The 13,842-nt window shown below is 53.0% G+C and overlaps 9 protein-coding genes across 9 annotated transcripts in view; 6 read left to right on the top strand and 3 right to left on the bottom strand.

Annotated features, from left to right (window-relative positions):
* Positions 1-2,058, top strand: part of RFC1 (replication factor C subunit 1) — a gene marked incomplete at both ends in the record, with an annotated part of 2,568 nt that extends 510 nt beyond the window's left edge. Inside the window, one exon of the mRNA XM_022607475.1 lies at positions 1-2,058. This exon is cut by the window's left edge and continues 510 nt beyond it. Coding sequence (XP_022462249.1) covers positions 1-2,058 — 2,058 coding nt within the window.
* A 439-nt stretch (positions 2,059-2,497) lies between these two features.
* RCN2 (Rcn2p) lies at positions 2,498-3,181 on the top strand (the record flags this gene model as incomplete). The annotated part of the gene is made up of 1 exon (XM_022607464.1): positions 2,498-3,181. One exon carries the CDS (start codon positions 2,498-2,500, stop codon positions 3,179-3,181), a length of 684 nt encoding a protein of 227 aa, XP_022462248.1.
* Positions 3,182-3,361: 180 nt separating this feature from the next.
* Positions 3,362-4,411, bottom strand: MCT1 ([acyl-carrier-protein] S-malonyltransferase; the record flags this gene model as incomplete). The annotated part of the gene is made up of 1 exon (XM_022607453.1): positions 3,362-4,411. One exon carries the CDS (start codon positions 4,409-4,411, stop codon positions 3,362-3,364), a length of 1,050 nt encoding a protein of 349 aa, XP_022462247.1.
* A 711-nt stretch (positions 4,412-5,122) lies between these two features.
* DSC3 (Dsc3p) lies at positions 5,123-5,881 on the top strand (the record flags this gene model as incomplete). The annotated part of the gene is made up of 1 exon (XM_022607440.1): positions 5,123-5,881. One exon carries the CDS (start codon positions 5,123-5,125, stop codon positions 5,879-5,881), a length of 759 nt encoding a protein of 252 aa, XP_022462246.1.
* Positions 5,882-5,938: 57 nt separating this feature from the next.
* Positions 5,939-6,379, bottom strand: RPB8 (DNA-directed RNA polymerase core subunit RPB8; the record flags this gene model as incomplete). Its single annotated transcript, XM_022607429.1, has 1 exon — positions 5,939-6,379. The coding sequence occupies one exon, from the start codon at positions 6,377-6,379 to the stop codon at positions 5,939-5,941; it is 441 nt and encodes a 146-aa protein (XP_022462245.1).
* Positions 6,380-6,570: 191 nt separating this feature from the next.
* Positions 6,571-7,065, bottom strand: ISU2 (putative iron-binding protein ISU2; the record flags this gene model as incomplete). Its single annotated transcript, XM_022607418.1, has 1 exon — positions 6,571-7,065. One exon carries the CDS (start codon positions 7,063-7,065, stop codon positions 6,571-6,573), a length of 495 nt encoding a protein of 164 aa, XP_022462244.1.
* Positions 7,066-7,689: 624 nt separating this feature from the next.
* HER1 (Her1p) lies at positions 7,690-11,217 on the top strand (the record flags this gene model as incomplete). The annotated part of the gene is made up of 1 exon (XM_022607407.1): positions 7,690-11,217. One exon carries the CDS (start codon positions 7,690-7,692, stop codon positions 11,215-11,217), a length of 3,528 nt encoding a protein of 1,175 aa, XP_022462243.1.
* A 363-nt stretch (positions 11,218-11,580) lies between these two features.
* On the top strand, positions 11,581-12,921 carry KNAG0A03080 (WD40 repeat domain-containing protein; the record flags this gene model as incomplete). Its single annotated transcript, XM_022607396.1, has 1 exon — positions 11,581-12,921. The coding sequence occupies one exon, from the start codon at positions 11,581-11,583 to the stop codon at positions 12,919-12,921; it is 1,341 nt and encodes a 446-aa protein (XP_022462242.1).
* Positions 12,922-13,662: 741 nt separating this feature from the next.
* KNAG0A03070 (uncharacterized protein) overlaps positions 13,663-13,842 on the top strand; it is a gene marked incomplete at both ends in the record, with an annotated part of 1,326 nt that continues 1,146 nt past the window's right edge. Inside the window, one exon of the mRNA XM_022607385.1 lies at positions 13,663-13,842. This exon is cut by the window's right edge and continues 1,146 nt beyond it. Within this exon, the coding sequence (XP_022462241.1) occupies positions 13,663-13,842 (180 nt within the window).

Raw genomic sequence — 13,842 nt, 5'->3', positions numbered from 1 at the left:
GATGCAGCGGAGAGTCTAGCGAAGAGGTATGGGGCCCGCGTCACGAAATCGATTTCGGGGAAGACATCTGTGGTGATCCTCGGTGACGATGCTGGTCCGAAGAAACTGGAAAAGATCAAGAAACTGAAAATCAAAGCCATTGACGAGAATGGGTTCAAAGAATTGGTTGCTCGGATGCCCGCTTCCGGTGGTGATGGTGATGCTGCAGCGAAAGCTCGAAAGAAATTGGATGATGAGGAAGCACAGACGAGACGAGACGTTGAGTTGTTGGTGAAGGCTGAGGATGAAAAGAAAAGACAACGCGTTAAATTAGAGGGCAGTTCTGAGTTGGAGGTCCGTCCCGAAGTGAGAGAAGAGGACAAACTGTGGACCGTGAGATACGCGCCCACAAACCTTTCCCAAATTTGCGGTAACAAGGGCCCCGTCACGAAGTTAAGAAACTGGTTACAGAACTGGGAAGCAAGTAAACGTAACGGGTTCAAAAATCCGGGCCGCGATGGATCTGGTATCTTCCGAACGGCAATGCTTTCTGGTCCACCTGGTATTGGTAAAACCACAGCGGCTCATTTACTGTGTGAGGAGTTGGGCTACGATATCCTCGAAAAGAATGCTTCTGATGTACGTTCCAAGTCTCTTTTGAATGCAGGGGTGAAGAATGCCCTAGGTAACATGTCTGTGGTGGGCTATTTCAAGCAGAAGGACAATTATGAAGACATCAATGGTAAGAAATTTGTTGTTATTATGGACGAGGTGGATGGTATGAGTGGTGGTGATAGAGGTGGTGTTGGTCAACTGGCCCAATACTGTAGAAAGACTGACACGCCTATGATTTTGATCTGTAACGAGCGTAACCTGCCGAAGATGAGGCCATTCGATAGGACGTGTCTGGATATCCAGTTTAGGAGACCCGATGCTAACAGTATAAGGGCGAGATTGATGACAATCGCTGTAAGGGAGGGATTCCAATTAGACCCGACGATTATCGACAAGCTCGTGCAGTCGACCAGGGGTGACATCAGACAAATTATAAACCTGCTGTCCACGATTTCCAAGACCACGAAGAAGATCGGCCACGGTAATATCAACGAGATCACCAAATCCTGGGAAAAAAACGTTGCCCTAAAACCCTTCGACATCACGCATAAGATGCTGGATGGCCGTATCTACACTGAGCTGGGTTCCAGTTCTTTCACGCTTAACGATAAGATAGCGTTGTATTTTGATGATTTCGATTTTACGCCGTTGATGATCCAGGAGAACTACATCCATTGCAATCCTGGCAATTTACCCCCCGGTGTAACACCGTTGATGGCGGTCGCCAATGCGGCAGACAGCATATCGCAAGGTGATTTGGTGGAGAGGAAGATCCGCAGCACGGAGCAATTATGGTCGTTGCTACCGCTACATGCGGTAATGTCGTCTGTGCGCCCAGCATCTATGGTGGCAGGCCACATGTCTGGTCGGATCAACTTCACGAGTTGGTTGGGCCAGAACTCCAAGATGGGAAAATACTACCGGTTGTTACAAGAGTTGCAGTACCACACACGGTTGAGCACATCCGCGGACAAGACAGCTCTGCGTTTGTCTTACATGTCACTGTTGAAGAACAGGCTTCTCATGCCGTTGTTGAAGAGTGGTTCGGAGGGTGTCCCTACTGTAATTGACTTTATGGATTCTTACTATTTGACGAAGGAGGACTGGGATACGGTGATGGAGTTCATGATTGGTCCTGACCGGACGGATGTCGTCATCAAGAAGATCCCAACTGCTGTGAAGAGCGGATTTACGAGAAAGTACAACAGTATGACGCATCCCGTGGCGATCTACAAGACCGGTATGAGCATAGGCAGTGGTGCCGGTGCTGCGAGCGCCCCAGATTTTGAGGACATCGTGGATGCAGACACAGCGGCGACGCCTGCTGAAGAGGACGAGGACAAAGATCAGGAACAGGATCTGAAGAAGGATAAGCTGATCAAGCAGAAGGCGCGGCCCACAAAGAGGAAGACCGCCGCCGGCAAAGCGGGCACTAGTGCTCCCAAGAGGAGGAAGACCAAGTGATTTCTTGAGTTGTGAAAGCCTCTTTATATAGAGTTACCATTGCGTGTCTGAGTAAGCGACCCGCGCAGAATACATACATACCATTTTAAACAGGGCTTAGAGGGCCCCCTCACTAACAATGCACGATGCTGCCTCACGATGCAAGGCGCAGCAGCAAAACCCTGTAGAGAATGATCCAATACACGCCACGTACTTGTATATATACAGACGTTGCGGTGTGTGGGTATCCGATTCTGTTGAAGTTCTTGCGCCGTTTGTCGTACGAGTTCTTCGATATTTCTTGTTACTCGACAATATTTTTGTTTAAAGAAGGAGAAGGAGGCAGTAGCACTTGGAGTTTAACACATTAACAGACAAGGTGGTTACAGTCTGTTGCTTGAGGTTTGTTGCGTTTAGATAATAAGATAGTTTGAACACAGTACTAGTCTCCACGTTGATCATGTCCTCTAGTGTATCCTCGTCGTCGCAAAAGACTCAGATTCTTATCACTTCCGTCCCCAAAACGCTGTTCAGCGAGGGCATGCCCAAGAGGCTGGAGAGCCGGCTGTTCGAGGATGTTTTCCCGCAGTTGAGGGCGAAGGTCGAGTACTTTACGCCGCTGCCGTTTTTGAACCGGGTCGTGATCATTCTCGCTGATGAGAGTGCGACGCGGGAAGTGTACGACTATTTAAGGGCGCATGCGGACGAGTTGGTGCCTGGTCCGATCAAGCTGTTCATGACCGAGTCCCTACTCGCGTCCCGATCCCGGTCGTTTGATGATCGTGACGGGAGCCGCACATCCGAGGATGCTGCTGCCGCTGCTGCTACTGCTGCTCTAGCATCGAATGATCCCGCTCAACAGGGGAGGCCGCCGATTCTCTCACTGGACACAAACCCGAAGCGGACGGGGGTGCAGATGTCGTCGTTGTCCGCTGGGTCTCCCTCGCTGTCCCCCGACAGGTCGTCTGTGGAGTCCCCGACACTGCTGAAGTTCAACAGGGACGAAGAACCGCATTACTACCAGGAACCGCGGCCCGGGAAGGCTGGGGACAGTCGTGAGTCGTTGACACCAACTGAATCCCTGGGACGGAGACGCAGGAGCAGACGCAGACGCAGACGCAGCCGAGGGACCGGCTCACTCTAGACACGAGCAATGCGCAACAGAATGCGACGGTGCAGGACACGGACGCACCTCTGCGCTCCCCGAGCATTACCATCAACCCGGCGTTCCCATAGCACGGGTGGTGCAAGTGCAAGTGTGTGTGTAATGGGTATATTAGGTATGTACATGCAGAGAGAGAGAGAGAGAGAATGTGTGTGTTTGTTAGCCCTGGGTCGATGCGCCGCCCTCTGCGATCGTGTTCTGGTACTGGTCCACCGTTGCAAGGGTGGAGTACTCGTGAGCGTCTATGTTGCAATTGCGTCTGATGAGGTTGTAGATGACGTTCCCTGGTCCCATGCACACGGCACCACCGTCGATCTGCCCGGAGAGTTGGTTTATCGTATCGTAGCAGTATGTGAACTGGACCGTGGTGGAGCTACAACGGACGAACCTCTCGATGGCGTGGTGCACGAGGTGCGAGAGACGTCCGTCGAGGTTGCTGACTATGGGGTACTGTAGTTGAGTCGTCGTGTTCTGGTGGTTAAGTTTGAGGACGTCCCATATGTAATCGTAGAGAGGTTCCTGGATGGGTCGCAGCACTGTACTGTTGTGGAACGCTACGTTGTTCGGGTTAGTGAGTTCCGTGATACGGAGTGCTGGGAACCTGCTCTGGCACTCTATTCGCAGTTTCTCTAGGTCCTCGATGACGCCCTGAGACGACACATTGTTTGACCGAGTTGACGTTTGCGTATCGAGACTGTGCGCGCCGTGGCACTGAGGGAGTGTAGTAACGTGGTTGATCTGGAGGGGCAAGTTGGTTGCCCTGGGGGAAGACAGAGCCCACATCTCGAATTTCGTCGAGTGGTTCATCTTGTGCGCGATAAGGTACTTCTCCGTGTACTTCACCATCAGCTCGTTCCTGTAGTTAGCGATGTCGAACAGATCCTTCAGCGTGAACAACCCGTTCACACTGAGACATGTGAGTTCCCCGAGTGAGTGTCCCAACAGCAGGTACGGTGATTTGTGATCCCTCAGAGCCCCACCACGGGTCCTACTGTTCAGTATGCTGTACAGTTGGTAGAACAGGTTTGAGCAGACGGCGATGGACCCGGGGGACGCCTGGTTGCGGACGACGAAGTCTATCAGTTCTCTTGTCTTGGGCCCGTTGTCCGCGACGATGCGGTCGAACTCCTTGGCCTTGTTTCTGAGCAGTGCTTTGAACACGGGCACCGAGATCGGCGTGCCCTGTCCCGGGAAAGTCAGCAGCTTCATCAGTGTGGTGGTGTTCGTTGCGGTGCTGTCCTGTGCTTGTGTGGGTCGTCCCTCCTTTGATAACGATCCGGAAAACGGTCCCAAGTTTATAACGGAACGCGGTGTTTAAACAGCGATTCTGCGCACTACGAACAAGATGCGATGCCCATTGGCAAACAACTATATACGTGGATCTACATGACGCTACATCCTGTAAGAACGGGGTTGGTTGGTTTGTGAGTTCTTCCGGCCCTTGCACACACTGTTGAAACAGAACACTGAATGGCACAAAAGGGCACTAAGATGAACACTATATAAGGAATGGCGTGGGGGGGTGGGAAACGGGCCACGAGCAATGCCAGCGGCCAGATTCACACGCCCCACCACGCTGTCCCGAATACGTTTATCTCTCCGATGGACTTGACGCTTATGGATCCGCAGTAAAACGGAGCAAGCAACACGGTTTTTAAAGTCCTGGATGTTATATTAATCCGCACGATTAAATAAAGATACTGATCTTGAATTGAGGGAAGAAGAAGAGGAACGAAGGAAGAAGAGGACGACGACGATGAGATTCTTCTTCCTTTTATACCGAAAAAAAAAAAGTTGAAGAAATTTTCTCGAAGAAGAAGAAGAGAGGGTTTCGATGGTGATGAGGAGGGGTTTGTTGATGGTTGATGGGGGTGGGCGGTGTTGAGGCGAGGATGAGCGGTCGTGAGCCGTTGTTGGGTGATGCTGGTGTGCGGAGGGCGCTTGTGGTGGTCTTTGCCGACGATTCCGGTCCCCCCGTTGACAGTAGACGGCGGGGATCGTCCCCGCAGTGACCAGTTGAGCGTGCCGTGGTTACGTGCACGGGTACGTGCTGAGCGGCCCCTGCAGTGCGGTGGTCGGACGTTACGGTTTGTGCGTGGCGGTGGCGGGCTTGCCTCTGCGCAGCTGGCGAGGGAGTGGCGTGAGTTTGTGACGGAGGGGGGTACCGATTGTTACTACGTGCACTGTGTTGTTGGGACGGAGGTTGTGCGCGATGCTACGGAGTTGCAACTGCGGGATGCCGCAGAGGAGGCCGCGTTACAAGATGGGAGTGCGCAGGTGGGCGGCGAGATGGGTGCGATTGGGTTTGACCGGCTGCGCGGGCTCGGGTTCAGCGATGAGGAGGTGGAGTTGTTGCGGTCGCAGTTCCGTGCGACGTACGGCGACGTGATCGAGACGGAGACCACTGGGGGTGGCACGAGGGCTGAAGAGTTGCGACGGTTGGAGGAGCAGTGGATGGAGAACGACGCGGTTGCGGACGACGACCGGTTCAACGCGATCCCCGCGAGCAACTGGCGACACAACTGGGACCTTCTCACTGGGATCAGTGTTGGGTTTGGTCTTGGCGTGTTCAGCCTGATACTGCTCCGTTTTGACGGGCTGTTCAACAAGCGGCAGCACATGTCGATCGTCGCGGGCGTACTGATCAATTTTGTGTTCTGGGTGATGAGAGGGTTCTAGGGCCCTGGATATGGGTTAGTATATATATATATAGGCGTGTGTATGTGGGTGATTTGATCAACGACGGATGAGCAAGTATGCGTTTTCCTGTTTCAAGCTGTTCAAGTGTCTGTAGTTGCCCTCTAGTCTGAGTAGAAGCCCGCCGAAGGAGTAGTACACGGCGATGAGTTCCTTGCTGACCTCTTCGAACCTGTACGCTGTGCCGTACATGACGTAGTCGTAGTCGTCCGCCAGGGACCTGTCCCCCTGCTGTGGGGGTCTCCAGCTCCTTGAGGCGGTGTCCCCCGCGGTCCCCTGGGCGTCAAGGGACAGCGACGAGGCGAGTGTCACTGTGAGTTGTTCGTTCACGGACACTGGGAACAATTCCGTGTTTAGATCCAACGTCAATTTGCACTGTTCCTGTGTGGTTGACTGCGCCTCTATCCTGCACACCTTGTTGTACCGCGCCGGGTCCACCTCGTTCACGGAGAATATGTCATCGAAGAGCGCGTTGGACATGGTGGGGGCGGGGGGGAGCGTTGGGGGTGTTTACAGTGCTCATCACTAGCAGTTGACACCAACGAATACATAAAAAATTTTCACTTTTGAACACTGTTATAACCTGAAGTGAACTGAATTTAGAGTGCGATATGTATGCAGAGACGTTATATGAGTATGTATATGTGCGGGTGGGGGGGGGGGGGGGTTGTCTAGCGGAGGACAGTTGTGGTGGTTCTCTTTGTCTTGTAGTCCCGTATGGCGGCCTTTATTGCGTCCTCCGCGAGCATCGAGCAGTGCAACTTCACTGGAGGCAGGGACAGCTCTCTGGCGATCTGTGTGTTCTTGATCTTGGCTGCGTCGTCCAGGGACATCCCCTGCACGAGTTCCGTCATGTAACTCGACGAGGCGATCGCGGAGCCACACCCGAAGGTCTTGAACTTCACGTCCTCTATGATCCCCGTGCGGTCATCGACTTTGATTTGTAACTTGATCACATCACCACACGCGGGCGCCCCGACGATCCCAGTCCCCACATTTGTCAGTTTCTTATCCATGGACCCTACGTTCCGCGGGTTCGTGTAGTGTTCTATCACTTTTGGATGGTAGAGTCTAACGGCCCGCACGGGCCTGAGCAACGCGGCACCGCGAGCAGCACCCGCAGCAGCACCGCGCACACCAAACACTGTCCTTATCAAACCGTTCATCCTATGTGTATGTATGTCTGGTCCACCGACTGTGTGTGTAACCCAACCCTCTCTCCCTCCCTCTCCTTCAGTCCACCCCCAGGACAGACCCTGCCCGTGTGCGGTATAAGTACTCGATGGCTGCACACACTCACACCCCTCTGTGTGCTTCTTCCCTGCCTCTCTTGCGTTCTTCGCCTGTTTCCCGCGCTTCTTGATGAGTAATTCCGCGTTGTGGTTCTGGAATTGTGTGTGCGGCGCAGACGGCGCCGCAGAGCGGGTTTGGAAATCGGGGTGCAGTGCTTATCTCCGGTGTGTGGGTGCTTATCGCCGGCGGGCGGTTCCGGCGCCTGCGGGCTTCGTCGCGGGTGATGTGGGCCGGGTGTGCTGCTGTTCCGCGGAATGCCGGTGATGTGGGGTGGTTCCGCGGGATGCCGTGTGTAGTGACATGAGCTGGCGGCGGTTCGAACCCTCGGGGTCCCCCCCCCTCCCCCGCAATTTCTGCGGTCGCGTGCTTCCCCCGCGGGGGAGAGAAGGGGATTCTCGATTGTCCTCAACTAACACATATACACAGACCATCTTACGCATTGCACTGCACACTGCGACTACTGCTACTACTACAGTCATTCACGCTATACGGGAGAGATGAGCTCGCCAGGTACGCAGCCTGTAGCGGTGGCCATTGCGGCGGGGAACGACAGTATAGACGTGCCCCTGGACTGGCTGTACAAGGGCAAGAGAAGGCCCAACAGCAACGTTGTTGTGCCCGTGTTGCCCCAGCAGGGCGTGCAGCGAGTGCCTGTGCAGCAGGAGCAAGCGCATGGGGCGGAGCCACACGGCAGGCGGTCGAGGTCCTCGTCTGTGTCTAACGGCGTGCTGGACTCCGCTGGGCTGAAAGTACAGAATAAACAACTGAAACAGCCGTCGTCGACGTCGTCGTCGTCACATAGACCAAGAAGCTCGTCCATGAGCACGGAGAAACCAAAGAAGTCCCTGTTCGAGTCCCTGTTCGGGAAGAAAAGCGTTCAGCAGCCAACACGGCCCGTCAGTATCCCGTCATCAGCAACACCGCCGACTACCGCCCCAGGGGACACTGCCAATAGAAGCCCCACTATGTCTGTGAGTCCGCCGAAGTCATTGCAAAGACAGGCAGAGAGTGCACCGCCACAGGGGGAAACCGTCGCGGAGGACCCCCTCGATGGGGTGAGACTCCGGAGAGTCGTGTTTGCAGTCGACAAGTTTCGGGGGGATCCACCGCAGCAGTTGCCCTCGAGGAAACCGAAGTTGGGCAACGTGCTCATACCGGAGGATATGGTCAGTGAGCAACCGCTGATATCGCAGGGGATCACGTCGAACTCTGGTGGTGGGGAATCATCATCGGACCAGCCGTCGTTGCAATTGGGGAAATTCTCAAGGGACTCGAAGGAGTACAGACAAGCATTGGAAGCGTACAGGAAGGATCTCAAGGAGACGGAAGTGCACCAGCAGGAGGCTCGTAAGGCCGCAGAACGTGTAGCAAAGGAGGTCAGGGGTTACAAACCGGTGCAGGGGAGGGACCAAGCAGGAGCGGGAGGGGGGGTCTCCAGGAAGGGGATCCCTCTCCTTGAAACTGTCAAGGACTCTTTCCCGCACCAGGCGGAGGCAGAGGTCCCGGAAAACTACGAGAAGTTGAAAAACGTACACATCGATAACCCACTGCACGTTCATGAGAACTACTTCGGGACAGCGCGTGCGGATCACACGGCTCAGGAGGAACTCACTCTGGACACAGTATACACCAGGTGTTGCCACCTGCGTGAGATCCTACCGATCCCGTCCACTTTGCGACAAGTCAGGGGCAAAACCGCACCACTACCAACACTCAAGTTCCTGAACCCGAGACCCACACTCATCGATATCCTCTCCTTTTGTGACTTCATCGCTGTGGTGCCCATCCACACAGTCATATTCGATAACGTCTCGCTCACTTTGGAAATGCTTAGGATCATTCTAAGTTCCCTGGTTCGCTCACAAGTACTCGAGAAATTGGGGCTTAGAAACGTAGTGATCAACCAGACTGGGTGGAAGTACCTCTGCCAGTTCCTCATGCAGAACACATCGCTCTCAAAACTAGACATCTCACAGACAAAGACAAGATCAGACTTGCCCCTATGGGATTACAGAGAGTGTATGGACTGGGGGGTGTTCTGCCATGTACTCAGAAACAGGAAATCCAAACCTCTAGAGGAACTCCTCCTCAACGGTGTCAAAATCTTACACATCCCATTACCGCAGTTCCAATCCTTGCTCAACGTGTTCGGATTCAAATACAACAACGAAATACAGAAACTCCTAGGGTTCCATCACAACCCAAACGTCGGTGTGCGCCTCGGAATCGCATGCTCAGAGGTCAACGAGGACTACCTCTGCGCCATCTTTGAATGGATGTCACAGTACAACGTCCAGGGCGTCGACCTCGCCTTCAACCACCTCAACCCGTTCATAAGGGTCATGGCTAAGAAACTCGCAAAACTAAGCTTTACTAACCTCAACTACTTCACCGTCAACAGTTGCAACCTCGCAGACGTGCCCAACACGGTCGTACTCCTCAAGTACCTCTCCCGCGTCGCCACTTTGAAGTTCTTGGACTTATCAAACAACCCAGCATTGTTCCCAAGCATAATCCCGTACCTGTATAAATACTTGCCAAGGTTCCCGAACTTATGCAGAATCCACCTGGACAACAACAACCTCTCCTACAGACAGGCAACCATGATCTGTAACATCCTCGTCAAGTGCCCCGTACTCGCTCACGTGTCTCTGCTCTCGCAATCGGTGCCAGAAACGGCACCGACAACAGCGGCAGGGTCGTCTCCGGGGACGGCAACACCTATGGACGCAAACTTGGCAGACCTTACAAAGGGGAGCGGTACGGAGGGCCAAAAAGTGTTCACGAAGAACGCAGTATGGGCGGCACTTTACTCCCTCGCCAAGGGTAGACCCTCGCTTGTCTCACTGGACATCAATTACGAGGAGGTGCCCGATGAGATCAAGTCCCGCATAGCACTATGTCTCATGCGCAACATGCAGCGCACCGTCGACAAGGACTTCCACTTGGACGAACTGTCCTCCCAGGACGAGCTGCTCTTCGACGGTGCCCTTGCAGCGGAGACTGCAGACGAAGTGCTCAAGAAACTCAACTCCAATAACGGCTGGAATGAGGATGTCGACCCAAACACGGTCGCCGCAAAGAAGTACCTGCTCAAGAAATACCTGGAGAGGATAGAGACCCTGTTGCAGAACGTAGCAGGAGATGATCGACAACGTGTTCGAGAGGCGGAAGACAGGGGACCTGCCCATGAAGGAGAAGGAGAACTTGGTCCGCTTGCTGCTTTTGGAGAAAAACTTGAAGAACATCCTAGAGATCATGCTGCATATCCCACTGGTTCAAGAACTGACCCGTGTCGATTCCGGGAGAGGGTCACCCTCACAAGATGGCAGCGACAGTGGGCCACGGGCCATCGTGGACCCGCTGGACAGGCTGCGGCCCTCGTTGAAGCACTTGGACTCCGCACGACTCATGGCTGCGGTTGCAGCACCGGAGGTCGAAAACGCCCTACGAAGCCACACATAATGGCCGCAGAGAAGGACCGCGTGGTCGACATCGACACGGGCAAAGCATTGCTTATCCGGACACCGTCTACTACATCCTTAGCGAGCAAGATCCAAGAGAAGGAGGAAGGTGAACTGCACAAGTGGGGGATTTTCATGCAGCACCAGGGCACCATGTACCCGCTGGACAACATCACCACGGCGCGCGACCGGGCCAACCCATCCGCTACTGTGGACAGTCCGCTGCAATTTCAATTCGCTCCGCAGGAAATCACAAGCGAGCGCGCGCACCACGATAAGAGTCAAGAGGTAGATGGGGACCCATCAACGCATACAGAGGACCCCGCAAGCTCTGTGCCCAAGATCCTGCCCCGAATCCCATCAGGTGAAGATCTGAGGAAGGCCATCATCAACGCGAAGGGCGTCGACTCGATCGACGACCTCATCCAGAACGTAACGCATAACCACCAGGAGCTGGAGAAAATATACAACGCGGCGTACTTCCTGAGCGGGAAGAAGGTAGGCAACGAGATCCTGAACAAGTCACTGCTTGAAGCAGAGTCCAAACCGCCGACCCACTAACAATCCAGAGGTTTCTCCCTACGTCAGCCTGTCTCCCTTGTCATTTGACCGTGTGTTTATTTAACTCTTTCCAAGCATAACATATATATATATCTTGACATTGTACGGTGTCAACCAAGTGCACGCACTTGCCCGAAATGATATTCACGGTTATTAAATAAAGATACAGCTGTATTGTGTTCCCTCTCGGACCTAGTTTCTGTGCAGTATTATAATTTTTCCATCTCTTTTCGATGCATTTTTTGGCGAGAATACAAAAGAGAAGGAGAGAGTTCTGGAAAAGAAGTTTCAATCAGAAGACGACACGTTTTAGTAGGGTGTCGTTTTCCCCAGGGGACACTATTCAATTGTAGTACGAAGATAATGCACTCCAAGCCAACGAAGATATGGAGACGCTCTGCGCCGTCGCTTTACCATCACATATCTAGTGTCAAACCCCAGTTTATGACCCGGGTGGGCGATGAGCTCGACAAAACCATCGCCTTCCGCAGTGAAATCATCCCAGACAAGGCGAAGGAGACGCTCACCACGAGTCTGCTGTACTCTCAAGGCAGTGATATCTACGAGATCGACTGTGCATTGCCCCTTGGGTCGTTCTACGGGAAGAAGTCGAGCGGTGACGCGGCCGTCGCAACTGCTGCTCCTGTGAAACACGAGGCAGAGGGCGGGGGGGCTTTCTGTGACATCGAGGACAAGAAGCTGTCCCCCAAGTGGGTGTACTCGGGGGAGACTGTTTCGAAGATGTGCTACTTGGACGACTCCGAGGACAGTACCATAATTGCCATGTCCAAAAACGGATCCCTGGCGTGGTTCAGAGACGGGATACGGGTCCCAATCCATATAGTGCAAGAGATGATGGGTCCAATGACGAGTTTTGCAGCGATGCATTCGCACGTCAGACCGCAGGCGTTGGCCATCTCCGATTTTGGTCTTTCGGAGAACCTGGAGACGTTGGTCAAATCTCAGAGCAATGGGTCCGAGGAGGACAGTATATTGAAGATTGTCGACAACGCGGGGAAACCCGGGGAAGTTCTTAGGACGATGCACGTCCCCGGTACCACTGTGACGCACACTGTCCGGTTTTTCGATAACTACACTTTCGGATCTTGTTCAGATGACAACACGATTCGGTTTTGGGACATAAGAACCGCTGATAAACCTATCTTTTCGCTCAGTGAGCCCAAGAACGGGAAATTGACCGCTTTTGATGCGTCACAGATCACTAACGAGCTGTTTGTCACGGGTACCTCCACAGGTGTCATCAAGCTGTGGGATATACGTTCCGTCGAGTTTGCGACGACGGACTTGACCCATCGCCAGAACGGACACGACCCTATCCAAACGGAGCTCGTGAACTTGTACCATTCAGGAGGAGACTCTGTCGCAGACGTCCAATTCTCCCCAACGTCCTCCTCCGAGTTTGCTACTGTCGGCGGTTCGGGGAACGTGTACCATTGGGACATGGAATTTTTCTTCTCGCAGAACGACGACGACGATGCAGGTGCCACTGCAAAACTGCCCGCACCAGAAGAGTTGCAAGGGCAGTGCCTCAAGTTCTTCCATATCGGGAACAACCAGCAGAAACGCAACGTGAAGAACAGTGTCGCGTGGCATCCAACCATCGACGACCTGGTCTGCACAGTGGACGACACAAGCCTGATATCTGTATACAAGCCCTTCCCGATCAGGGATTATTTATCGTGAACAAATACACATACATGTTCTTAACGCTACGACACTACGTCGTCTCATCTCATCTCATCGCATCGCATCTCTGGCAAGGCCCAAAACGGTGCTGTCTTCCCCTTTCGGAAATCAGGCCATATACACCTACCCTTTTTGGAAATGTATTCGAAAGAGGAAATATTTGACAGGAAAAAGAAAAGAAAAAGGGGGTGTCACGTGAAAAAAAGAAATTTTTGGAAGGAACGCGCGCAGAGAGCAATGGGCTCTGTTTCCGCATCCGGTAATTGAGATCGTACGACGCACGACTCGATTCTACACTGCTCGTAAAAGATCACAGGGAGAGCGGTCTTTGAACGTCGACACCCACCATCAGCGAACGGTGTGAGTGTTGTCTCCGCGGAATGATAGCAAGTTTGTGACTTGCAGAGTCTCTTCCCCCCAGTTATTATTACACCGCGAGAAGAGGGGGTGAGCGCATTCTTCTTACTGTAGGAAAAACTGGCACGTATCCTTAAAACAAAAAAATTGTATTAAATAAAAAGAAAAATAGAGTAAAGGTGGTTTCTGACCCTCTTGTCATTGTGACTTGTGCTGCTCAGCAGATTCACTCTCCCATCTTCAATAGTTTCTCTTGGAATCTTTAGCTGTTTTCGCATTACAGGAATTGTCTTCTTTTAGCGCACACAGCGGAATCATTGCGAATTTCTTTTTAAAGTTCATCCATACATCTATCCACTGTCACAGTATTGGCTGCTCAAAATGACCAAGATATACCAACAGTCCGCTTACGAGCACATTTCCATTTTGAAACCTCGCTTTCTGAATCGCGTCGACAACGTGCTTCACGAATCAAAGAGACTGACATGGTACCTAAGTAAAGTTCGTACCCGAATCGAACGACGACTAAGTTCTTACACCTACTTCCGTTCTAGTACTCGC

Source organism: Huiozyma naganishii, chromosome 1 (genome assembly GCF_000348985.1).
Source record: "Huiozyma naganishii CBS 8797 chromosome 1, complete genome".
Lineage (NCBI taxonomy): Eukaryota > Fungi > Ascomycota > Saccharomycetes > Saccharomycetales > Saccharomycetaceae > Huiozyma > Huiozyma naganishii.
The sequence above is the reverse complement of the archived record's forward strand: the minus strand, read 5'-3'. Positions and strand labels throughout refer to the sequence as shown.